This window comes from Haemaphysalis longicornis, unplaced genomic scaffold, assembly GCF_048455015.1.
Source record: "Haemaphysalis longicornis isolate Haplotype H1 unplaced genomic scaffold, Haemaphysalis longicornis Haplotype H1 scaffold_6, whole genome shotgun sequence".
In the NCBI taxonomy this organism is placed as follows: Eukaryota; Metazoa; Arthropoda; class Arachnida; order Ixodida; family Ixodidae; genus Haemaphysalis; species Haemaphysalis longicornis.
The window spans coordinates 12,311,431-12,337,634 of NW_027526407.1; the positions used below are offsets into that span (position 1 = coordinate 12,311,431).

A 26,204-nucleotide genomic window follows, 5' to 3' on the forward strand; every position below is an offset into this window, starting at 1 on the left:
ACAATTTTGGTCAGGGTGGTGACTCATGGCACGGCTTTGGCTACTTGAGCTGGCTACTGCTGAACAGCACGCGTGCATTTATTGTTTGGGTGGCGATCGGTCTGTTTGCTCTCAGTAGGATTCCTCCACCAGCCCAAAAGTGGAAGTAAGTTTTTGTAGCAACAAGATGGGGCAGCCATCACTGCACAAGTCAGTGGCGCAAGTGGAGGAAGGGAGCGTAGCGTGGCAAGTCCGGAACCACGTGCAGGTTGTTCTCTATTATTTTGAAAAGCAAGGCCACACCTCAATATCGGCGCACGCATGCAAAACAAAACAGTAAGACCTGCGGTTTTTCTGGATGTCGACAAAGGGGGGCTGACTTGTTTTTGTAAACAGCATTGGAACAACAAGGTGTTGCTGTGTGGCGAAGTTTGTCAACAGAAGAAGCTGGACTTCGCTTGCATGCTCAGTCTCGAGGACCGAGAAGGAAAACGTGCAGAGAAAACGTCCAGAATGTTTTGGATGTGTTCGATTGCGTCGGTCATTCTTAAGCGCGAAAAACGACTAGCAATGAACCACTTCTTGTAGTGCGAGATCCGAGCTGCTGCAAAGTATTACTTGAAAAGTAATATAAATTTGGTTTGTGGGTGATCTTCTTGTTTGTTTCCTCTTTACGGCAATACAATTCTTGAAAAAAAAAAAAAAAAAAAAAACGAATTTTTGGTATTTTTGGGCGGTTTCGTTGTTGAGGGGCTCGACTACACACATTTTGATATGCCACAGACCCGCCGCGGTGGCTCAGTGGCTATGGCGTTGTGCTGCTGAGCATGAGGACGCAGGTTCGATTCCTGGCCGTGGCGGCCGCTTTTCTGATGGAGGCGAAAAGCAAAAACGCCCGTGTGTACGAGATTTTGGCGCACGTTAAAGATCCCCAGGTGGTCAAAATTAACCCGGAGCCCTCCACTACGGCACGCCTCATCGCCTGCGTTGCGTCGGCGCGTTAAACCCTACAATCAATCAATCAATCAATCAATCAATTGATATGCCACAGGTGGCAACCAGATTAATAGGCAAATTCTTAGTCAGTTACCCGCACAGAAGAATAGCTTAAACACATCTTTGTTGGAATCACTTTTGTAGGCTTCAAAGAGCTCCTGTGTCGTTTTTTTACTTTTGTGAATTATAAGGCATTTTCGGAGGTTATGGTAGCAACCGGAATCTTTGCAATGTGTGCCGTGGTGCCTGTTACAGTGATACCCCGCTGTACGTCCCCCTGGACTTACGACGACCCACTTCTTATGATGGGTCACTGCGGTCCCGGCAAGCTCCCTACAGAAACAATGCATTAAAAACCCCGATTCGACACTCGTGTGCATACGGTCCGCTTCATACGACAGGGCCTGGCGCGGATAAACCGGCGTTTTTCCCATATTTTACACCGCTTCGCCGCCTCGCCCCAACCTTTCTTAATTCTGAGCGCCCATTTCACGCTGCTTGATGTGCAAAGGTCCGCATGCAGGCCGGACCACTTGCTGAACAGACGCGAGCGAGCAGGCGGGTACTTGCGAGCGGGAGTTAACCTGCGACGGCCCCATACAGCAGCGGTACGCCAACGCACCAACCGCGAGAAGTCAAAGTTCAGGTGACGGGTGGATCGTGAATTTGAAACTCCCATCGAGCCGCCGATGAATGCGAAAACACATACGACGCAACCCAACGGTGATGACCGACCACCTGCCTTCCCCGCCCGCTCGATCCACGTTTCTTCCTTTCGTGACGCTCCAGCTCCCTATATCTCTGCTCTCTGCTTATCAGTGTCTTTCAGAGCTGGTGTTGTCACTACGCTCCTTTCCTTGCTAGGGTGCCTCAATCCACGCGCGTCCGCCGCAAGGTTGGAGACATGTATAAGTTGGCACCGCCATTTTGGGTCACTCGCTCACAGCCGCAGCAGGTAACTGTAGCCAGACCGCGCTACAATTTTCGTCGCAACGCGGTTTACTCGCGAAGTTTGAATCATCTGATCTATTTCGCATTGCTGGGTCTTGTGGGAAACGAAAACAGCTACGTGTTGAGCACTTTGACCCCATAGCGACGCCATGGGACTCTTCAAAAGGTGTCTCCACCCTGTACGGGAACATTCTTTTTAGGGGCGAAGCTCCTTAGGACCTCGCTCTGTCCGGGGCTTGGCGTCCATGTACACAGTGTTGCGCATGCGCTAGGAGCATTGGATTGGATTGAATTGAAATGGATTGGATTGGATTAAATTGAACTGCATCGGATTGGATTGCATTGGAATTGTATATACTGTACACATGCGTTGTCACTCATTCACATGCGCGAGTGGGCAAAGGCCACGGCTGATTTACGGTAAGAACGATCCCCAGTGCTTCGCCCACTCGTCACGATTCACTTCGTGGACATGCGTGAATTTTTTCCCATCTCCGCCTTGTACTATCATTCGCTTAGCCTTGGCAGTTTCACACTCGCTTTCTCTCCTCTCAATAGTTTGATCAAACACGTAGGCCTTATCTAACTCACGCAAGGCACGGGGCTGGTGGGCTATAAATAGCCCCGGATGGCACAGGCGTAGCGTAGCACGCAGCGCTTGGCTCACGGTCTAGCTCGGACGCTGTGGAGGAGAGGGGGGCACAATATAGGCGTTTTTTCTTTTTCTTTTTTTTTTTTTTTGAACATGAAATTTCAGCCAAAAGTTCGCAAATCACACGAGAATACGCTAAATATATTAGTTTAACTAAGTTCTTAGCCCACCTGTCACGTGAGACTGTCTGAAGTCTACCTCTTTACAATGGATCCGGAAACAGCAGACTTCCGGTTACAACAGACCATGTCTGTTGGTTTGTTTGGTCCCCATGAATTTTAAATGGAGTCCACTCATAACAGACCTGGCTAGAGCACACTATCGGCTACAACAGACTAAATTTTAGGCGAAAATTGTCTTGACAGAATGTTTATAGCGGACTTCTGCAGGGCCGGCACCCGATATGCTTTTTCTTTGTTTATTTTGGCAAGAAAACTGTTACGTCTCGCAACATTTTGTCAGCCAGGCCATTGGCGAAGCCAAGCCAAGCCAGTGGCTTTTGTGTGTGTGTCTGCGTGCATGTGTGTGTGTGTGTGTGTGCGTGCATGCGTGTGTGTGTGTGACCCGTGGCATGAGCGGCAGGGTAGCTGATTTCACATTTCACTGTTGACAGACATGACCGACATCGCCCGTCTGACAGAAAAGACAGACCGACATCGCCTGTTCTTCACGGTCCACTCAACCGTGAAGAACAATGCTGCTGCCGATAAATGCGATTTTGGTGAGATTGAACAACAGCGCTATTGAATACGCAAAGTGGTCCACTCGGAGTTGAGTGTGCCCTCGTCACAGCGTTTTTTTTTTATGTAATAAAGAACTCAGGTTCATTGAAGTTCGGTCTTTATTATTCCCATGCATGCATTGTTCTCGTTTCATTCGGTGAAAAACGTAACAAATGCCTCAAGTATGGGTTCCCATTCATTGTGTGCAATCGGCCGGTGCCTGTGCACAGTCCAACTGGTCTAACTTTCGATTTCACAGCTTTCCCTCAGATTGTTTCGTATCAGCTGTTTCAATGACCAGACCGAAATCATAAAAAATGTAGCAGCTGCCTTGGCAGAATGCCAGGCAGCGATCCGAGTTGTCTGACGAATGGTTTCGAGAAATTCTGCCTCGTCACGAAGGGGTTTAAAAGAACCTAGCTAATTCTGATGGCCCCAACTGATTTTTTCATAGCTAGTTAATAATTGCTCTTAGTTATGTTCTTGCTATATTAGCTCAGCTCATCACATGTCTTTACACACTTTACCACATGCGCTAGGCCTCTTCCAGGTGCTGGTGCTATGCTTTGGACACGGTGTTTAAGCGATTCTCTGCCCGCGTGCGAACACTGGAACACTGTGCAGAGGTGCTGCAGGCGTGCAGAAAGAACAAAATGTCTATAGTATGCATATGCAATACCGGTCAAGGTACCCACTTGTGTGCTCATATACTCCCCCCCCCCCCCGCACGCGTTTCCAAACGCTTCGCTGCACAGAGCACCCACGTGACATGTGTGATGTCACTGCATGTGTTATTCTTTTGAGCGCCTGCTAAAAGGAGCCCAACGTTCCGGCTCTGTGGCCTCCATGTAGAATATGGCTTCGGTTCGAACCCCAGCAGGACTCTCTCTCTATTTTTTCATTGCTTACCTTTTTTTCCAAATATAATTCTCTTTTTTCTAAACACAAATCTACGTGTTGTTTTTGTTGACAATGGCGATTTGGCATGTTTTAGGTCGCTTTAGGTTGGGGCACAGCCAATGACAACATTTAATTACCGTTCTGCATCGCGCACACAGACATGTCACGTGCGTGGTCTGTGCAGCGAAGCATTTGGAAATACACCCCCCCACCTGGTCAGATACTGCATACTTTGGCTACAGCGGGCATTTTTTTCCCAGATTAAGAGGGTGTGTTGTAAGGGGCGTAGACTGTATTTCCTTTCCTTGCACCCGCCGCAGTGGCTCAGTGGCTAAGGCGTTGCACTGCTGAGCACAAGGTCGCAAGTTCAATTCCCAGCCGCGGGGGCCACTTTTCTGATGGAGGAGAAAAGCAAAAACGCCCGTGTGTACGAGATTTCGGCGCACGTCAAAGATCCCCAAGTGGCCAAAATTAATCCCGAGCCCTCCACTACGGCGCACCTCATCGCCTGCGTTGCATTGGCGCGTTAAACCCCACAATCAATCAATCAATCAACTTTTGCGATGCTTGCGAAATACGCGTTTAATACACGTCTTCCTCTTTGTCTTGTATATTTCTCCTCGCCTGCTAACGCAAAACTCGGGCTAGGAATGCCACGTGCTGGGCACGTAAATGTTCGGATGATGATGACGACAGGTACCCACGTGCAGCTGCTCCACCGCGGGGCAGTACTTGCGCACTCGGTCGATCAGGACGGGTGCGGCGTCGCCCAGCATGATGGACTCCCCGTCGGGCCGGCGCACATTGCAGCCCAGCGTCAGCTCTCGGCAGCTGTCCAGCAGGGAGGGCGGCGTCAGCCGGGGGAAGACCGGCTCGAACTGGACAATCTCGTGCAGCGGGGCCTGCACCTGCGACAGCTGTACGCAGGCATGGGAAGGAGAGAGTATAGGTTGTACCAAATTTTCGCGCATATAACCCGCACACCAAAAATGCGAAAATTTCAGTGGCAAAGTAGGGATGCGGATAATGCGCAGGGTTTTTTTCTTCAGTGCAGCTTCACGGCAATGCACATTGTGCAGTGAAGCTCCTACGCAGTAACACTGACTAAGCCTTCCATGGCAGTGATTGTGCAACATGTACAAAGACAAGAAAGATAAAAACAAGAACCAGCGCACTCTAACAACTAAATTTGAAAGTGAATTGTGACTTTCGCCTAGCAGTCAGTGTATTCTACTTGCTAAATATACGCTTTTGTTGTTGTTGTTTGTAGGGTTTAACGCGCCGACGCAACGCAGGCGATGAGGCGCGCCGTAGTGGAGGGCTCCGGATTAATTTTGACCACCTGGGGATCTTTAACGTGCGCCGAAATATCGTACACACTGGCGTGTTCGCTTTTCGCCTCCATCAGAAAAGCGGCCGCCGCGGCTGGGAATCGAACCCGCGACCTCGTGCTCAGCAGCGCAACAAATTTACGCTTTTTCTGTCTACATAGTATGTTATTTGAGCAGTAGCATTGGTGCAGCCCTTCCTGTATCAAATGTGCAGGCAATACGCGAGGATATTTTTTTTTCTTTGCCGGCGGGCTGAAAGTGGGGTTGCGGATAATATGCAGGGGCAGGCTATAGGCGCGAAAATACGGTATTCACTGGCGAGGCACACATGCAGGCAAACATCTGGATGCGCCGTTGCTGGTTACGTCGGGCTCTGCGGGATGGCGGTACTTGCCCGTGCTAAGCACATGATGTGCGTTGGACGTTCCAAACTCTACCCCACCGAACGCAAAGTAGTGCCTCGACTCCGATGTGAGCGCGGTTAATAACATCTCTGTTGACACCACCGCTGAGAATCGGGTTGAAACGGAGCAGAAAACGCACCCCGGTGGTGTTTTTTTCTTCAGCATGCGGGCGCAGTGGCCCAAGCCAGGTCATGTCAGCGGCGCATCAGCTAAACTTTTCAATGAACACCCTCTATTGGATGCATTTAGTCCGGATGAAAGCTATGATTCTTTCCCCGTTTTTCTATTCCGTTTGTCTTTCTCTAAACCGCAGTCCTTGTTTCCGCACAGAGGTCTACGGGCAGATTCGGCGGTGAGTACATCCTGTCTTGACCCCTCAATTAGTAGTGGAAACAGACAACGCCTATAACAAAAAAATGGCTATAATGAAGCAGTTACGACTTCCCCTGCAACTTCGCTGCAGTGAAGTTTTTACTGTAAACGAACACCTCAGTGATAAGATGTCCTTTGTTGCAGAATGACTGGGAATTGCTTTATAACGTTTATTGCACGGAAACTTTGATTGGAATTTTTTCAGGGCTGCATGCGGGTTGTGTGTGATTGTGATGTGGCACGATTGGGACAGGGAAAAGTGCCTTTTCAGCGCATGCTCTCACGCGACAGGTGCGCCCTAGAACATAATTTAAACTACAGAGCGATACGTTAGGTGGCTCCTGAGTGAAAAAAGGAACCGTTTGAAAAATGCACCCAATCAATTCCCACGGGCTGTGACATGTTTCATAGCGCATGGCTCAGAACTGAAAGACACACACACACCAAAAAAAGCGTGCAGTGTGCCTTAGCCACAGTTTCGCACTCTTGAGCGTACCAGCGAGCCAGGGTGCTCTGCACAGCACAGAAGGGCCTCCAGACTGAAGAGTGTGTCATTTGCAAACCCCAGATTAAATTTTCAGGGAAAAAAATTACTTGCGGATTTTGTGCCCCCCTACCTGGCTGTGTGCCCCGTGCAGGCGAGGTGAGCTCGGTAAAATCTGCCCAACCAGCCAAGCTGATGATGCAAGAAGGATGCAACTGCAAAAGCAGTGCTGCCACTGATGAACGGCGATTTGGAGCGATTTCTGTATCAGCAAATTATTAATTTTGGCTCAATTTGGAGCACCTTGGAGCAACTAAGCATCAACCACTAGATGTGTCCAAAGCATCTAATAATGGTCTTCTTGTCCTTGCTAAGGGAAGACTTTTCCAAGGAGCCACTGAAAACGCTTCCCAGTTGGCAGGCTCGAACATTCGAAATAATTGAGGTACAAAAACTGTTCGCCTATCGCCTCTGTAAATCATTAATAAATGAGCGAATCCATAACACAAATACATTGCTTAACTTGGCCAACTTGACTCGAAATAATTCTGTGTACAGCGTGAGAAACCTTGAACGCTGGTTTGTACCTACCAGCCGGACTAACTATGGGAATAATATGCTCAGCTCCATAACACCGAGATTACTCAACACTCTATATAAAAATGGCGTCGACATAGCAAATGTATCCCCAAAGAACTTGTTAGCAGTGTTTCTTTAGTGATGTTCACCTTACTGCATTTCTGTTACTTGCATTGCCCCTGCACTGTATTTTATAGAGTACTGTTTTTTCTCTTGTTATATATGCATACCGTCGTGCCATTTCCTCTTTCTATTGCGATTGTTTCTTTGTGTATTCCACTGCAATATTACGTTTTCTATATCCAGAATATACTACTTACACAAGTTGCAATCAAATGATGAACATGAAAATATTTGCTGCTGTATTTGCGTTGTACACACTGTTGTCCAAGTCCAGGGGGTTGGAGCTTTGTCAAGCTGCAGTACTGCAGCTTTTCTCCAACCCCCTGATGCACTTGTACATGAAATAAACTGAATCTGAATCTCTCAAGACTAAAAATTGGCCAGTATCATCCAGTAATTTACGCGGAGCTCCCCTAACAGTATCAGATCGGGTGGAAGGCGCTTCAAGTTGCTTTCCACACATGCGATCACAAATGAATGGCACTACTCAGGAATATTGGTCTTCTTCAATCAATCAATCAATCAATCAGTCAGCTTATTATTATAAAAAATACATAACACGGGCAAAATATACAGAAGGAGGTCCCATAGTCAAAGACTGTAAGGGGACCTCCTGTGCAATGTAAAAGTCCTTGCTAAGGGAAGACTTTTCCACTGAAAACGCTTCCCAGTTGGCAGGCTCGTACATGCATTAAAAATAGCTTTCACAATCGGCTCTCCCAACAGACGAAAAATAGCCGAATAGCCAATCAAAAACTCCTCCTCCGCCAACCACAAGAGAAAGAAGCCCAATTTGGCTATTTATAGCCCAACCTGGCATCCCTGGAATCAAGCAATGGGATTTTTTTTTTCCCCGTATTTCGAAACAGCCGCTAGATGTCGCCACAATCTTGATGCACATAAATCCCTTGAGTATACTCCACCCAATAGCAAAATTGCAGCAACACCTAATTTGCAAGGTATTCAGTTCCTTTCCGGTGCGGATAAAAGGCAACATGCCACGGTAATGATTAGTGCAAGGGTTTGACAAACCTGCGTAGCAGAAATGCCTCTTTTCCAGTTTGTGAATGGTTGAGGTATTTTGTTCTTTCATTTTATTAGATGCAAGCACTTGCTATCAGTCATCGCGTGCATTTTCACACTAGATTTTTTATTAGAGAGGCTGGCCATTTTTCATGGCCCGCTCCACTTGCGACGGTCCACTCAGTGAGCCCAACAAGCGAAGCGGCAGCTTGCAGCCGAGCACATCATGCATGCCACGAAACAGCACTCCCGCTGGCTCTCGGAGCGGAGAGAGCCAGCAATAAACGCCACCCAAAGCTACCTATTGTTTATAGCAGGAACCACTGGAAACTAGAGCGAGCACGAAAGTTTTTAACCATGGTGCGCTAGCGCTGCAATGACTCGTAGACGAAAACACTGTGTCGGTGGTACAGCGACGGCGCCAACCAAACTTGCTTCTCTGGCACACAAACTGCGCCAGTAGGCCGTGGCAAATGTGATGACGGGTGCTAGGGAGTGCCGAGTTACCAAGCCAAATTACCGTATAAACCGAATTATAGGTCGACCTGGTATATAGGTCGACCCCCTACATTGAGGTAGGAAAAGTTGACAAAAAAATAATTCGGCACAGAAGCGCACACACAATGTCTATATTTATTTTCGCCGCCCGTCCGTCACTGCCACTCACTATGCCTGCCGAAGTCACTCGTCCAAGCTCTCAGAGTCGTCCGAGGATGACTGCTTCGCACTGTCATCTTCCCTGCCGTCAGGCGCGTTGCTGATGGAGCACTTCCTGAACGCTCGTTTAACCATGTCGTCGGGCAGCGACTGCCCAGAGAAGGACAACCAGCTTGACACGGTCGCAGCCGGCCCGTAAGGGTCTTTTTGTTGTCGCCGGCTATCCACTCACTGTACAGTTCGCGGAGCCAGTCCGCGGATGGCCTCCGGAGCGATCGTGAGCGAAGTTCCCGGACGAAGTCCGCCACTTTGTTCTCCAACTCGGGGTGCACCGCTTGACGTCCACGGAACGATCGGTTTCGGGGGTTGCACGCGCACAGCTGAGGTTTCTGGCTCCGCCAGTACCGCAGACTTTTCTCCGAAACGCCTAACTGGCGTTGCGCCGCCATATTCCCATTCTGCTCGGCGACTCAATCGCCGCCAGCTTAAACGCCGCGGTGAACTGGCGTCGACTGCCGCCACTCATCTCAGAACAGACATGTACAGAAATGTACAGTCTTTGTCAAAATTTTGTGGGCCACGGCGACCGTGGCCGGAGCAAGCGCGCGACCAAGCAGGGGCGCTGCGCTTGCTGCTGTCGGCTGGTTGCGCGGCTAAAGAGAGTGAGGGGAACTTAAGCGCTTCCTTTCCTACTATCGCTGGCGCGATAAGTGCATCGGGGCCGGTTTCTCAGAGTAGGCGCACTCCGCTTCAGCGCAGGCACTTTGCGCAGCACTTATCCCGCCGGACGCACTACAAAAGCAAGAGCAAAAGTTCCCCTGGCTCTCTTTAGCCGCGCAACCAGCCGACAGCGGCAAGCGCAGCGCCCCTGCTCGGTCGCGCGCCTGCTCCGGCCACGGTCGCCGTGGCCCACAAAATTTTGACAAAGACTGTACGTACGCACGTACAATAGAGACGAGTAAAAGACGAAAAACTAGAGAAAAGCGAAAGCAAATAAAGGCCTGATATTGCGAGAGAGCAGTCCAACACAAATGGCGATGGCGACGGACTACGCTTGCACATTGTGTCCAGACAACGATTTACATTCTGCCAATGACCGCTATATAAGACGAGGGGTGACTTTTGTGCGGATTTTTTTGGAAAAAAACTCGACCTATATTCCTGTTTATACGGTAGCTGTACATGTCTAGAGACCACTGCGAAGTAGTATACTTGTAACAGGCCGCATGCAATTTGCGCTACACAAATTTTAATGCACTTCTGGTGCACTTGCTTGTGAAATCGTGTTTTTTTTTTTAATCAGGATGGCACAGGATACCCCCATTTGTACAAATTGGCGCATTTGGCGCAGGACAGGGAGCACTCAAAAGAAGCAGCAAACATCATTAGCGAAAATCAGATTGATTGGTAGATAAAGGATGCTAGATTTTGTACCTCCACATCTTCTTATCTGCCTCTGAGTACTCTAAACTGATCACCGCATGCAAGCTGCACTCGTGTTTGATCTGCCGTGACCTGCATAAAAGAACAACTCTGTGCGCCCTTCTTTCACCACGACTAACAAAAGCACTCCCGCTCCTTTTGCCGTGGTACTGCATTTTCTATGGAGGATATCTTTCCTCCAATGTAGTGAACTCAACCAGTGTAGTTATTAAGGTAGACGTCCAAACTGTGATTACAAGTCACTAAAAAAAAAATGTAAACAGCAGTTTTTCGAATGTTCATGCCAGTTTTAGGAAGGAAACTCGGTGTAGAGAACAATGCCAGGCAATAGAAATTATCCGTTTTTTATCGCCCTCGTCAGTGGTGGCATCATACCCACTTTGCAAATGCTCATGGTTACCTATCCCTGTACTAACGTAGCATGAATTTTGTTGTTAACAAACACTTGCACTGCGCACGTTCCCGCATGCACACGCAAGAATTGCAAATATGGGTTCTGCGAATAGGATTTCACGTGTAACGCTACACACACACAAAAATACTTGAGACCTACATTGGTGCCAATGCGGGATAACAACTGTGTACAGTCAAACCCGTTTATAGCGAATTGCAATATGCACCGCGATTAGTTCGATATAGCCGAACCCGCCTATAACGAACTTATCGTTACTAGTTCGCAATCCGCAGAAACCCTCCTCCCCCTCCCGAACTCCACCATCCCCGCATGCAGACACGAACACAGTTAAGTAGCCGTTACCATACCCAAAAAAATCCGTTTATTGCAAGTAATAAAGCTACTTTCCTCCTTAACTGCCTACTTTGCAAAAAAAGAAGCGGTGATTTTTGTTTTCACTTTCGTTTTGGCGGCTTCAACTAGCATAGCATTCTCTACACGAAACATTATTTGCACCAGTTCGAGTCCACGTCCTCCAAAATCTAAGAAGCATTGGCGGAGCACAGTGACATTGACTGCCGAAAGTGCTTCAATACAAGCGTCGGACAGCTTTCACTGGCGACATCATCGGGAATGTGGGGGAGCTCTTCCCACAGTTCACCGATGTTGCTGTCTTGGTCTGGACTCGCTGACTGCGCGGGTTCCGTCGAGAGTCCCGCGCGCCGGAAACAGTTACGGAAAGTGTCGGGCGTCATGTTGCCCCGTGCGAGGCGCAATGTCTAAGTCGCAACTCTTGCTCCGTGGTCACGGCCAATCCACATCTCAATCACAGCTCCGAGACCATGCATTTCATCGGCCATTCTAGGCGCGCAGAGTTCGATATATCGGATGTGAACTTCGTTATAAGGAATATGTTTCCCATGTATTTCCGTAACTGAATTATTTTTGTTCGATATATAGCTTAATTCGCTCTATCCGGGTTCATTATAGCCGGGTTTGGCTGTATAGCTTAGTGATTTTCCGGTTAAAAATGTCTTCTTGACAACAAAGCTTTATCTCGGTGTCCACGAGTGCAAAACTAGACACGTTTATTGTTTTTCTGTCCCATACAGAAAGGAAAGAAACACTGAAGGCTTAAAGGAGCCATGAAGAGAAAACAAAAGTTTGTTTTATTCGAAAGATTAGGTGTTTCATAGTACCCCAAGCGCTTTCCCGGAAGCAAATGATGCTTTATTCACTGATAAATAAGGCAATTTAAGCCAAAATTTTAAATCTCCCGCTAAAATTGAACATTCCGTGACGTGTACAATGGCGTCATAGAGCCGGTCCATGAAACAGATACTTAGTATGTCGACTCCATATAGCACCCACACGCGGGAGTCGATCGAGACGGCGGCCATTTTAAAAATACTAGTAAAACCTAGTGCACCCGCAGCCCTAGTCATGGAATCGCCTGATCCGGAGAACAAAACTCTCGCCGAGGAGCTCGGGCTTGCATTTAACAACCTCACACCACAAAAACGCTCAATGCTTCTAAGTGCACGAGCGGCAAGAGTTGTGGGATACGCGGTGGACGGGAAAGCGACCATTCCGCGATAGCCACAACAGACGAACGCCCAGCCGTCGGCACCGCGGCCTCGTCAGCCCCGTCGCGACGGACGAATATAGACTGGTACGTATGTGCCGTATTTTGATTACGGTTAATAATAGTTCAATTTCAGTAGCAGTATCACTTATGCCAGTTGGCCGGTGTCGTGTATGGAAAGCCGTTCGCGCGAGCTCTCTGCTTCGACCAGAAAGATACGAGCGTCAATGCGCGGTGTTTACGGCATTTTTTTCCCCAAGGTCAGAGCGATTTGACGAAGTCGGCAACGAGCGCCAGCATGTTCCAGGAGTGAGCTAACGTAAGGGTCCCTGCCGTAACTGAACAAACTGAAGTTTTCAGTGGTTGTAAACTGGAAACGAGCTCGTAACGACAGCAGCAAACCAACACCATTCGAAACTTACGCGACGACTGGCACTATCTCGTCGCTTCTTGCTGTTCCTTACTCCCCTCGTTTCTATTTTTACCTTTGCTGGTTGGCGATATGACGGCCAACCTCCTGTGAAGGGATTACGATATGAAGCAAGGTCGCGGCTGTGCGTGCTGGAACGGTTCGTTGGCCCCGAAGAGCCTCGAACCCGAAAATTCGTCTGCGCGACGGCGAGATGTCGAGCTCGGCCGGCGCGCTAGTTTCGTACGCATTGGCGCACACGTTTGCGAGTTCGTTCGGACCTTCAACCGTTTACTCCACCGTTCTTTGTCATAAAAAGAATGTGCAGTATGTTTCACGGGCATTTAGCTCGCTATGCAAGCTGTAAGCCCTGCCTAACATGCGTTTGCTTTTGCCGGCCTCCGCCAATCGCAGAGCTTAGCCCATGTGACGGCATAGGTTCTGTTGCGGGAAATGAGCTGGTGGGTCGCATGACCATTCCCGTTTTTCCTAATTATGTAGCTTATTTGAGCGAAGTTTGCGTTATAAGTGGTGTCGTTATGGTTCTAACGAGGCAATCTTTCGAATGAACCAAACTTGTGTTTTCTCTTCATGGCTCCTTTAAAAACAGATCAACTTTGCAATCACTCGATAGGAGAACCAAGGACTTGAGGGACCATGTCAGTACCCGGCAAGGCTTTCTTAACCCACAGAGTGAAGGCTGGGGCCGTTCAAGGGTGAACACGTTATTAGGATATTAATACAGAAGAAAAAAATGGCCACGTATCTGTTCCTATCGTTGCAAATGCCGACAAAAGTCGACAGTCGACTGGCGCCCCTGGCAAGTAAATGCCTCCCCCCTTCACTTTCCTGCTCACCTCTCACGTTGTTCTTCTCCCCTCTCGTTCTTCCCAAGATAACACGCTAGAGGTTTGCTCAAGTCAACTGAAATTTCCCGCGTTCTACAGCTCCAGGCCGCGCGCCTCGATGCCAGCGCTGCCGTACGACGGAGTCACGCGTGATTCGAGGCACCCTACTGCAATGTTTATAGAACCACATTCCCCTATTCCACGTGCATTCTGAGCGGAACGTGGAACCTATCTAGTAAAACCTTTCGTAACTGTTGCCGTTTCATTTCTTAATTAAATTTCTGCCAGGAGCTATAGTAGCACGGGCAACAGCAGGCGATGATTTTTTGCAGTTGATGTAGTATTTCATTTGATGTTGCAGGAAACAAGCACCTATGATTTTTTAAATAAAGGAACACTGCAAATATTACTTAGGAATTAATTTTCTGCCTTATATTATTGTAATGTCTTGTTCTTGTTCACCATTGTTGAGAAGTATGAACATTAACACCGGACTTAGACATTTAGATTTGGCCATGGGTATATAGGACTATTGCAGGGTTTCCGTTTCACTTTGGCGGGGTGGCTGAATTGAGTCACAGACAGACAGGCAGACAGACAGAGCACAATTTGTGCGTTTAAGTAACCCAAGAAATCGTCTTTAAAAAGACGATTTTGTGCCCTGAAAGGTTTACCCGCACGTCACCGGTGCATTGCGGGAAAGCGTGTTGCTACTTTGATGGCGAGAGGTGGTGGTCGATCTCTGGCACTCAGAAATGCAATGCACCGATTCCTAACTAGTTCAAGCTTGTTGTAAAGAGTGTTCTTTTGTGCGTTTCTCGGAGGGCATTTTGCATTTTCAACAAGGCACAACTCGACGTATCTGAATTCATTGAAAGAACTTTTTCTTTGCATTACCAACTACAAGGTGCTCTGAAAATTTTCCATAGTTTTCACATACTGGTGTTCAACTTAAAGGGGCACTGACACAAAATTTTGAAGGCGAGATAACGTCGGGGATAGATTGGTGGGAACACATATACATCATCTGCAAAATATCAGCGGCGAATACAGCCTAGAACATATTTAAAATCAATTTTTAAGTGTGCGAAACGCAACCGAGCAGCCAGCAGAGGACCACGCGCAATTGTAAATAAACAACATCCAAACACGTCACGAGTTTGTGTTTGCCGCTTCCGCACTACCGGCGTTTTACGCGGGCTCGCCCGGCTCGCCGCTCCAATCGGAGGGCCGGAGGGCGGAGCTTCTGCTCTCGAGAACGAACGACCCGATCGTTGGCGGCGGAGGCGCCGTGATTTCGTCAGCTAATCGGGCAGCTGGCCGCGACCAAAGTTCTACAGCGATTCCAGGCACTCTGTTTCTATTGCTGTTTATTACCATTGGATGCGAAAACGCGCCGGAGGCACGAAAAGCCCACTGAGCTAGCCGCACGGTCGCTGTGCAGGCGGCGACCACGGCCGCGAAGTGGCCCAGGCCGGCGCAGGTAGCTCGAGTGATAGCTTGTTACCGCTGCACGAAATTGTCCCCAAGTCCCGACCATAGTGGCTTAAATGAGAAAGGAGTTAATGATGCGATGGCGGGTTGCATTAAAAATTGTCATCTGCACCGCTTACGAGAGCGGCACTCGAATATCCGCCGCAGTGCTGAGCCGAACACATCTGTAGGCGGACCTGTAGGCAGACCGGCCGGCTGCTCCCAGCGCGCGTTTTGCCACCCACCGCCTCGAGCGTCGCGCGTCGTTCTTTAGCCGCGGTAGCATTTGCACTCGCAGCGCCTGCGTCACATCCACGGTCGCTTTTTAATTAAGCGCCTCACGAGATCAGTACGTGGGGACATTCGCAGAAACTGCCGTCGATGCGGATTCGACAGTGCTACGGCGGCTCTGCTCTGTGATATCCCTCCGACGGTCACGTGGTCAGCTTTGTTCACACAAAATCCACAAAATCCATCGTTTCGCGGCACTCGCTGAAACCGAAACTGCGACTGGCCGCATTTAAAATCCCTCTAATTAAACAACCGTCACACGCTGAAGCAAATGAGGTTTCTACCGGTTATAAGTAGGTCACTAGCTACTTATCGCAACGAAAAAAACAAGATTCTAAATTTTTGTGTCAGTGCCCCTTTAAAGCTGAACTGAGTATTACCTTATTCGCCTTGATATTTAAAAGCTTTGAATATTCCCACACAACTACAATTGAGGCATTAAAGCACTGTTTTTATAGAGAGTTTTCAAGGGCCATGGCTTAACAAGATTGTCGCATAACTGGGTTCCACAGTACTTAAAAATTTCACTATAAAAGTTTATTAGCAGTCATTTTATTAGCAGTCACTTTTCACTTTTCCACCCCTACCTTCACTCTAAAGTTTTGGCTTCAATAGTGATTTTTCTCAGTGAATAAATCATTGCTTGCTGCCAGAAAAATGCTCAGGGCACTATGAAACATAAAATTTATGTCCGAGAGGTCCCTTTAAAAAGAATGTCCTAAGCAGTATACACAAGTGCCAATTGCAAAGGGCAGGCAAGGTTGATGTGCCCTGCAGATGTGTCATGCACAGCTTCAAACAATGTGAACTGGAATGCCCGGCAGACGCCATGAAGACATTGGTCATATTACCCAACTGCAGCAGTGGTACAGATAAAAAAATTGAAGCTGTTCCACTCAATGTGAAAGCTGTCGGAAGTGCAGAGCAGTGATTCGCCATAATGGGCTGTACCGCCGTTATCTGCTTACGACTACCACCCCATGCAATTCAAATTTCTCGCCTTCGCGGTGCTCGCGCGCCTCCTGGCTGAAACTGCGCCAGCGGGAGTTCTGTTCTCTTTGTGCTTTTTCTCCCCGCACATTCCGGCGTTGCACTGCCACATTTTGCGTTTACTATCGTAAAAACCAAACCAACGGTCGTTCTTAACTAAAGGAACGCGGGCGCTGCCAGTTATTTACGTATATTTTTCCTCAAGAGTCACTACAATTTTCTTTGCGCTAAACAACGAGAAGATGCATGACAAGCGCCAGCGTTTCACGAGTTCCGAACGCTTATGACTTTATAAACCGCTTGGCTTTCGAAGCCTCTGGGGTACGCCGCGAAAAACACCGTTACCCCGGGACGCCGCCTTGGTGCTCTATATACTTGGGTCGAGCGAGCAAGCTAGGACAACAAGGCGAGCGCCTAAAGTGCTCTGCACTTAAAAAGACTTTCCCAGTGTTTTAGTACTGTGACTACATGAGACGACGATTACGACAACCACCGGAGACACCAACAGCCCCAGTCCCGAAGGGATTCACCCCTAACAAAGTAAAATGGGCAAACTACACAGCAAATGTTGTTCTCTACATCACGTGGCTTGCCAAATGGTTGTGCACTAATTACTGATTGACTGTGGGGTTGAGCATGTTGAAGCCCCTCCTGGGCTACCGTATTGGGGTGCTCCAGATTCATATTGACCCCCAGGGGATCTTTAACGAGCGCCGAAATGTCGACAAACAGGCATTCTCGGTTTTCGACTTTACCAGAAAAGCAGTCCCTGCAGATCGGAATCAAACCCTCGACCTTGGGCTCAAGCAGCACAATGCCACAGCCACTAAGCTACACAAGCAGGTTATGCATCATTATGCAGCGCACTTTAGGGGCTCCCCTTGTCGTCGTAGCTCGCTCGCTGGACCGAAGTAGAGCCACACGATGTTCTGCCATCGCAGTGTAACCCAAAGGCTTCGAAAACCAAGCGGTTTATATAGTCATAAGCGTTTGAAACTTGTGAACCGCTGGCGCTTGTCATACATCTCCCTGTTGTTTAGTGCAAAGGAAACTGTAGATACATCTGAGGCAAAATGCACGTAATTAACCGGCAGCAACTGCGTTCATATAGTTAGGAACGCTCGTTGGGTTGGTTTTTACAATAGAAAGCGAAAAACAGAGGCAGTGCAACGCCGGCACGTGCGGGAGGAAAAGCAAGCACAAAAAGAACAGAACTGCCGCTGGCACAGTTTCAGGCAGGGGGCGCGCGAGCACTGCGGAGGCGGGAAATTTGAATTACATTGGGTGGTAGCAGCGAGCGGATAACGGCGCTACAGCCCATTATGGCAAATCGCTGCTCTGCACTTCTGACAGCTTTCACACGTTGAGTGGAACGGCTTTAATTTTTTTCAGCCATCCATCGGATGTTCCACATCATACCGCTCAAGGCGGTACCAACTCTCACCAGTGGACAGTTGGCCATGAGCACGGTGAGAGTGAGTGCGCAGAGGAAGAGCTTGTCTGCTCCGAGAGCTGGAGTGGTGCCGTAAAGCCGCTCGAGACGGGACGAGTGTTTGAGCTCCTCGACCAGCTCCTTCTTTTCAATCTGCAGCTTCAAGTCGTGGTAAAGGACCAGCACCGAGACCGAGGGGAACCACGTGACCAGGTCCAACAGCCGGTCCCTGAACAATGGGGGGGGGCACCGGTCGCAAGAACGTGACTTTCCGTTTCCTCTACTGTACAGAAGCAATCGCTACAGAACACAAATTAGCCACAACGACAGGCTTCACACTGCCCAACGCAATTTAAAACATACCAAATCCCTGTTTTGGATGAAAAAACGCATACAGGTATTGATTTAAACCTTTTTACACACAAATTTCATGACTTGAAAAAGAAAAAAAAATCACACAGGATTTGGGGGCTCAAATTCGGGCCGTTCAAATATAACCCAAAGGCTCTATGCAAAAGCCACAAAAATTGAACAGCAGACCTTCTTTAGTAGTTGGTCAAGAGTATTGCTAGCATTGAAAGCGAACCAGTAGATGGTGCTAGGTGCTTTTACTTCTGTATCATATACGAAACAGCATAGGGCTGCCAGAACAACCCAACAGAGTTTCTTCTTACCTTACTACACTAAGCATGGAAACATTCCCTGCCAAACAGGAGCAAATCAGAGCCCCTTTCCTAAAAGAGTACCGACACTAAATTTCTCGCTTTCAGTGTTTACGCTGTAAAGAATTCGTATTGCCCCAGTAACTATGAAAATCGAACCAAAAGCGGTCAGCCACCAGCATAGAATTATAGCGCATTTATTCTAATCAGTTGCAAATTCGGTCGCCGTGTGCCAAATGGCCATTCAAATGCAGGCCGGACAGTGTTACGTCACGGTTTTGTGGTCGCAAAAACTGCTGGTGCGAACGTCAACCAAAAACCCTTGACATCAGGGACGTTTGCCACATCGTCTGCTATGATTGCACATGGTCCACACTCGCTCGCGCAGTCGAAATGTTGTCTGAATCGTCACTTGGATGAATCGTTGCCACCTGAGTTTTTTTTAATCGCTACAGCTCGAACCGGTGAAGACTACGGTAGCAACAGCTTGTTGCTGCTCCTCCAACTCAATTGATTGCTGAAAAGAAGTTCCAAATGTGAGAAAGTAGACGTTAGTGTGGTGAAAAAAACTGTGCTCAGGATTGTTATCAGCGCCGATTTTAAAAGCGGCGATCACATATCTACCGCAATGGAAAGCCTACGCTGACCGGCTGCAGAGGTTCGACAGCCCGACCGGACACTGCGGCAAGCGGCCAAACAACGGCACTACCTGCACAGAAGAAGCAAAACAGGCCACAACAGATGTCTTGGACTATGATCGCTCAAATGGTAATCATAGCGAAAATAAAGTTCCACGTGCCAGAAAGGGGATAATAGTGTGGTGAAAAGTTGTGTTCGGGATTGTCATTTGCAGTTGCACAGATTGCGGCGATCAAATATCCGCCACGACACTAAGCCTAAAGTTCCCATTCCCTGAGCCAACCCGAGCAACGCAAGACAGTTGTGGGCTGTTGGGGACGCCCCTCTTCTAAAACTCGGCGCGCGTGAGCGCGTTGCATTGGGTTTCCCTAACTTCTTGGGGGCCCCCAATGCCAGGTTCCCCTGTTCTAAAACTGACCAATCGTTTCCACTCCGCTTGTACTGCAGCTCCTCCGTCAACTTCAGGCTCTGCAGGTAGCAGTCATCCTAGAGGTGAAGCGAGCAACCTCTGCTCGCCGGATTCGGCGAACGATTTTTGCGGCGGCCGCCGCAATGAACTCAGCCCACGTTTAGCGCTATGCGCCGCCATGCGGAAAAAATAATGCATCTTGGTGCCGTCCGCCAATTTGCTCGGACAGGCTTCCACTGAGCAGTACTTTGCATTCCGTGAGCTTGCCACACGCGAAGTTTGGCGAGCTCGGCGACGTGCACAGGCCGCTCAGCCAAGACACCAAACAGTTTTTGGCACCAGTGCAGCGGAACACCATGCGCCTGCCATGAACTGAAGAGCAAAGACGTCGAAAACTCAAAGCCTTTACAAGCCTTGTTCACCGAGGTATCATGGTCATCTAACCCACGCCTCCTGCCGAAACAAGACCATCGACAACAGCAGCGCAGGCTATCATTACCGGGTCAGAAAACAACTATACCGCCCTGAACCGACGCCACACTGAACCGGCCAGAGACGCCTGAAGACGTTTTGGCACACCGATAGCTATTTCACTAGTGCTGCCGATTTGTGGTAGCTCGTGGCCGGGACAATTAAAATCGTTTTTTTATTTAATTCCAGCCACGGATCGCTGCCAAAATATCTGTGAGGCATCCGTAAAAACCACTGAAGCCAATTATATCGTTTTTCAAGCCTCTGAATTTGGTGTCAGTACTCCTTTAAGAGAAAGATGTTAAACCACAACAGTCAGGACCCAGTCAGGTGCTTATGTGTACCTTTCGCCTCCGTACCCTTAGTCTTTCTTTGTGAAAATGAAGACTTCTTTGTGACAAAAAAAAAAAAATAAAAAGAAAAGAAAACACGAAGCTGCTTCGATTGCGTCAGAATGGTGCACTTGGACAAATGTTGGCTCCATAAGTGAGGAACCTGGGTTCGATTCCGGCAACAGCAGCATGTTTTTTAGCCGCTTGGTGTGCCTTGGCTTATCATCATCAGTTCGTGAAACCGTGTAAAGTTGGCTTTCCCACAGTGTGTTTTGACGCGAAATTGAACGCCATCCTTGAGACGTACAACGCTTCGCTTTAAAAGCTTGCCTCTGCTACCGAAACGAACATACTCTCGGCTTCTGTGGACAGCCAATTTCTGCATGCTGTCTTTCTTGCAGCATGTTTGCCACCCCCTGCCCCCCCCTCACCCACAGAAACTATACTCACACAAAACAAATGTACTGGAGAAAAGAGCAGCACAGGAAGAGGCAAGAACAGTGCCACAAAAACAGCAGCCCTTTTGTGTCTCCTCACAAAAGCAATGACATTTCATTAGTTGTACAATATGCACTGATACCAGAACTCTCCCGTTCCCTTTCCAGCTCACTTAAATGGACCCTGCGACACTTTTTGAGCAGTGCAAGTAAACCCGCGCGACGTTTAGATTACACTGCCAGGAATACCCGAGCCAAATATTACACGTGCACGTGAAGCAGTGAGCATGCAAATTGCCGTGAAAGACGCAAAAAAGCCAACTGCGCTCTCTTCAATTTTCCTCACTATGCACCCCTGGCATGGCCTAAACGACGTCATTGCAGCCATGGCTGTCCTATTGGCTGTTGCTAGTAAATCGCATTTCCTGTGACAATCCGCCGTCGTCGGCGCTGTGTGCCAACCTCTTCTATGTCTGAACCTGTACGCACAGTTCTGGCATTTCTTTTGCGCCTTGAGTGCGCGCGGAGTTTGAGTGACAAGCTCAATACTTCCCTTTCAACGAGACCCTTCGACAACAAACGTTTATTGCTTCAAAAACGCCCTATCAGCATGAGCGCTTGCTTGTGAGCAGGCAGCCATGCCTGCTTTTTTTGTGGCACCAGACCGGAAATAGACCCCTCCACGTTGCGGAGAAAAGGATAAAACTCCCTGGCCAGTGATATATCGAAGGCCACCGAAGAGAACGTTGCGAGCTGCGAGAACGTTGCGAACGTTGCGAGCTGCCCCACTCTCCGACAGAGAGCACTTAGCTTTCGTCGTGTTTTCCGTGCTTGAGTTGAAAGGAAACAATTTTACGCAATTTCTCATCGCGCATAGTTTCGGTGATAGTAAACAGATTTTCATAATTCTTGCGGAAGGAGGTTGCTGGGGCAATAGACCTTACCCCAAAATACCGTAAAATACCAAGCAAGCCCGCCTCAAAGTGCAGATAGTTCAGGGAATTTTTTTTGGGGGGGGGGGGGGGAGGCCTTGTTAGGAACTGCCCCATAACTTAAAATGGCGGTGTGTAAATGTTCACCAACCTTACTTCTCCCCACCCCCTTGAAAAATAAAAAAAAATAATGCAGTTATGCAGTTCATTCAGGAGAAACATTTTTAGTAAAGATGCAGTCCATGGAGCCCCTCTTGGCACAACCAGTGTTAGCAATTCATATGGTGTTCCCGTCAACCGCATTGTTGGTCCTTTTAGCCAGAGAATCCATTCTTGCCTCTTGCCATGATCTGTCCATGTTTGAGATGTTGAAAAAGGTGTACTCATGATGTGTTCGGAGTTCGTTCACGGCGGAACAAAAAGGCCTAGGTACATCTCTAGAATCTTCGAGTGTCTTCTAGCTTTCGTTACGAATGCATTTCATGAACCAATGCTGTCACAAAGTCACAAGCACATTCGGCTATGTCAGATGACAATAACAAAATTGCGAGCGTGTGCGGAATTAACGGCTACCCTGAGTTATTAGATTGGATTCTGGTTTAGCCAAGAGCGCAGTCAAAAGTGTTCCCGGACGGTTTCAGTTTCATTGGTTTGGGCCATCAACGGTGGTTGGCGTAGGGTTCGGTAATGCGTGAAAACTAAAAATACTCAGGTAATGAGAGGGGGGCGCTTGCACGGGTGGGGGCGCTTGATCGGTATTTTAGGGTACATACCGGGTAGTTGATGGTAAGTGCTGCAGGGTCCCCTTAAAACATCCTCAGCCACACATGCACTGTTGAATTTGAGGTTATCACATTTGCTTGCGGGCAACTCAGCTGCAAATATAACTACTGTAAGCAAGAACCTAGGCATCAAAAGTAAAAAATAGTTAAATACACCATCACTCCAACTTCCAACCAGGTACAAGAAAGTGTCCTAAAAAGTTTGAACCGATACAGTGCACTAAAGCAGTTATGCTCTCATTGCACTTTGTTGTTCTGCAATGCTGCCACCAAAATACTGGTTTTATATTCCAGGCAGCTGCATTACAAACTTGCAACACAGCAAAACCACTAGAACTCAAACTTCCAATAGATTATTAGCTATCATAAAGCACTAACACCCAAGGCAATGTTTAAAAGGGCCATGCGAATGGATACAAGTTTGTTTTATTCGAAAGATTTCGTGTTTTATAGTGCCCCTAGCACTTGCCCGGCAGTACATGATGCCGCATAGACTGAGAAATTGATCTATTTAGGTTAAAATTTTGATTCCTCTGCCGAATCGTGTGTTTTCGGGACGTCAGCAATGAAGTCATAAGCGCGCGTATTCAAATGAACTTACACTGTGTCATTGGGCTCTGCAGCCTTGCTTGCCGTCCGTCCTCCCAGAAGCCCTACCATACTCATCTATGGACCGGTCCGCCACTGCTTTGTTTTTTACGGCATTTGCACCTGGCTTGTTTTTGTTATTGTACAAAGTAATTGCGTCGTGAAACATGGGGTATGCTGCACAAACAGGGTTACGTAAGACAACGCCGCTTACACCAATCGGGCAGTGTCGTGTAAGACAACACCAAAGCGGAGGACTTCTGTGCAGCTAAAACAAGCATAGTGCGCCCAGTACCAACAGCAGTGCGCATTGCTACTTCAAGCTTATATTTTCGCGCCTTCCATTGTTTACCGCACCATTCTTACTGCTGTAGAATGAATATGCATTACATTTAGGCGCACATAGCTCATTCGACAAGCTTATAAGGTCTGCCTAATCTGCATTTCCTTTTGTTGGCCTCAGCCAGTCGCAGAGCCGGCACGTGTGACATTGCTGCGAACCATGCATTGGGTTTGTTTATTTATGGTTTGCTTTTGCTGCCAGGCTGCGCCCGGCTGTGTTATCTGTGTCCCAAGCGAAGCGCATGTTTCAATCTTTATTTTTGGGCCGCACGGGTTATCTCCTTCGGATAAGGAGAGCATTTCGCCCTATTGTCACTGGCCTGGAATAATCTTCGTTGATCTACAATGTTCTGGACGTAAATCAACGGTTCGAAAAACACTCGCGCCGGAAGATAAAAGACTGCAGAGCAGACGCCACGGCATTCGACTCGCCGGCGCTCACCCGCACACGTCACTTTGCTGGCTGCTGCTTCGCCGCCTGTGTATTCGTTGAGTTGTTGGGGGAGCACAAGTTCGCTCCAATAACCGTATTTTCCTTCCAGACAACTGCTTTTTTTTGGCTTCGTGACAATATCATAGGTTCTGTTGTGGGAAACGAGCTAGTGGGTCGCTTGGCCATTCCCTTTTTTCCTAATTATATGGCTTATTTGAGCAAGGTTTGCGTTAACAGTGGTGTCACTGTGATTCTAACGAGGCAATCTTTCGAATGAACCGAACTTGTTTTGTCAGCGTGGCCCCTTCAAGGCCGAAGCAGCAGCTCGCCTGTTGTGGACGATGATGAGTGTGTGCGTGCCACCGCAGAGGACGTCTCGCGCAGCGATGAGGAACGACTTGGTCGATGCGAGCTCTGGGCAGCCCGCAAACAGCACTGCAGGGAAGGCGTGCCTGGTGAGGAAGCCGCGGCAGGCCGCAAATCCCTCGTGGTCTGTCGTCAGCCTCCAGCCATCGGAGTCGAGCGACAGTTGCCGGGGAAGCGGCTGCTTTGTCCGCAGGGGCTTCTCCAACTTGAGCACGACGAGGCTGACGGCACTGGCGAGTTCGTCAGCATCCCCAAACTCACTCAGGGCTTCGGCCACCGCTTCCGCACAGCTCATGATGCGTCACCGGTTGGAGAGCCGTGTGGAGGAGACAGGACGGCCGACCTTGGTGAACAAAGGAAGAGTTTAAAAAAAATGGCAGCATCTCCACTCCGTGAATGATGGCGAGGGTGTGGAGTACGGGGACTCGAAATGATATCCAAGCTGCGCCCAGAGTGACATTCCGATTTGCGCCCCGCCCGTCATTCGATTTGAGCCGTGAGTTGTTGCACCGTGATTATTCCCTAAATGAAACACCAACTCACGGCTCAAATCGAATTTCACTTGATTTTTGCTCGATGGCGGTGTGCGCACGGATGGACGCGGACGGACATTGGGAGGTGCTAAGGTACTCCGCACCATTACAGGCGAGGGAGTAAGCCGGCTGACTCCCGGGTACTAACTCACGGTCGTAGCCAAAAGGGTAAGATTACTGACACTAACTCTGCCTGACCTACCAGACACAGGCTAGAATGCTGCCAGTGCCTGTGTGATTTTTTGCGATTGTAAATGCTACGCGCACGGGCGCGGATGGACATTGTGCGGTCCTAAGGTACTCTGCACCTAAAAATTCATCGGGACACTTAAAGGCCAACTGCACTAAAAATTCCGACCTTTTGAAAACACTATTTCTGTATAGTCTGCTGAAAAAAAAAAAAAAGCAACATGCCAAATACACCAGCATGCACAGACGCCGCAAGTGGTCAGCAAGAATCGGTGATTTTGAAACTGAAATCGAGGAGAACGCGGCCATTAAAATGACGTTGCAGCCGTCCAGCAAGCCTGCACGCAAGCTCTGTACATGTACAGGGAAGCAGATGGGTGGAGCGTTTGCAGCAGAGCTCGAGCGGTTCTCCAGCTGCGTGGCTGGCCGGAAGAAGCAGCCCCAGACGGCCAGAGTGTCAGCAGTGCGTCCTGGTTGTTTACACAATCCGCTGGCAGGTGCAGCGAGGTCTGCGGTGGAGCTTTTTTAAATGCTTTGCACTGATTAATGAGGTGTTTCACAGGGCTACAACTCGTGTCCCAGTTAATTTGGGGGTACTTACTTCACACTAAAAATAAATTTCGTCAAGGTGAAATTTGAGCGCAGTTGGCCTTTAAAGGTGTTGTGCCACCAAATTTGTTGCTTGTGCATTCTTTGTTGCAAACGTTTCATATTTCATTAGAAAGCATGATACATCCTCTCACATGCACATATTCTGAGTAAAAAATTTATTATCGCACGATTCATGTGAACAGGATTCGGTTTCGGTTTCTGGGCGCCGATTCAAGCAGTGACGTCACAGCGTTGCGCCATAGCCTCCTTTAGTAGGTTATATAGGAGGCTATGGTTGCGCGGACGCTCTGCCACGCGTGTCTACCATGCGGCGCTGCGGTACGTTGCGACTTTACTGCGGCGTCTGCTCCCCCACATACGTGCTTCACCACGGAAGTAAACACGCCGACTCGTCACGTCAAGCCGCGACAGCTCCGACACAGATTCTTTGTCTGCATTT

At 48.6% G+C, this 26,204-nt stretch overlaps 1 protein-coding gene across 2 annotated transcripts in view; it reads right to left on the reverse strand.

The window, feature by feature from the left end:
• LOC144142243 (uncharacterized) overlaps window positions 1-26,204 on the reverse strand; it is a 70,187-nt gene that overhangs the window by 16,596 nt on the left and 27,387 nt on the right. For both annotated transcript variants that reach the window (XM_077673606.1, XM_077673605.1), the window contains exons 2-4: window positions 24,395-24,774; window positions 18,051-18,267; window positions 4,905-5,117 (exon numbers count right to left, since the gene is read on the reverse strand). In XM_077673606.1, the coding sequence (XP_077529732.1) occupies window positions 4,905-5,117; window positions 18,051-18,267; window positions 24,395-24,726 (762 nt within the window). In that variant the 5' untranslated portion in view covers window positions 24,727-24,774. The remainder of the gene's footprint in view (window positions 1-4,904; window positions 5,118-18,050; window positions 18,268-24,394; window positions 24,775-26,204) is intronic.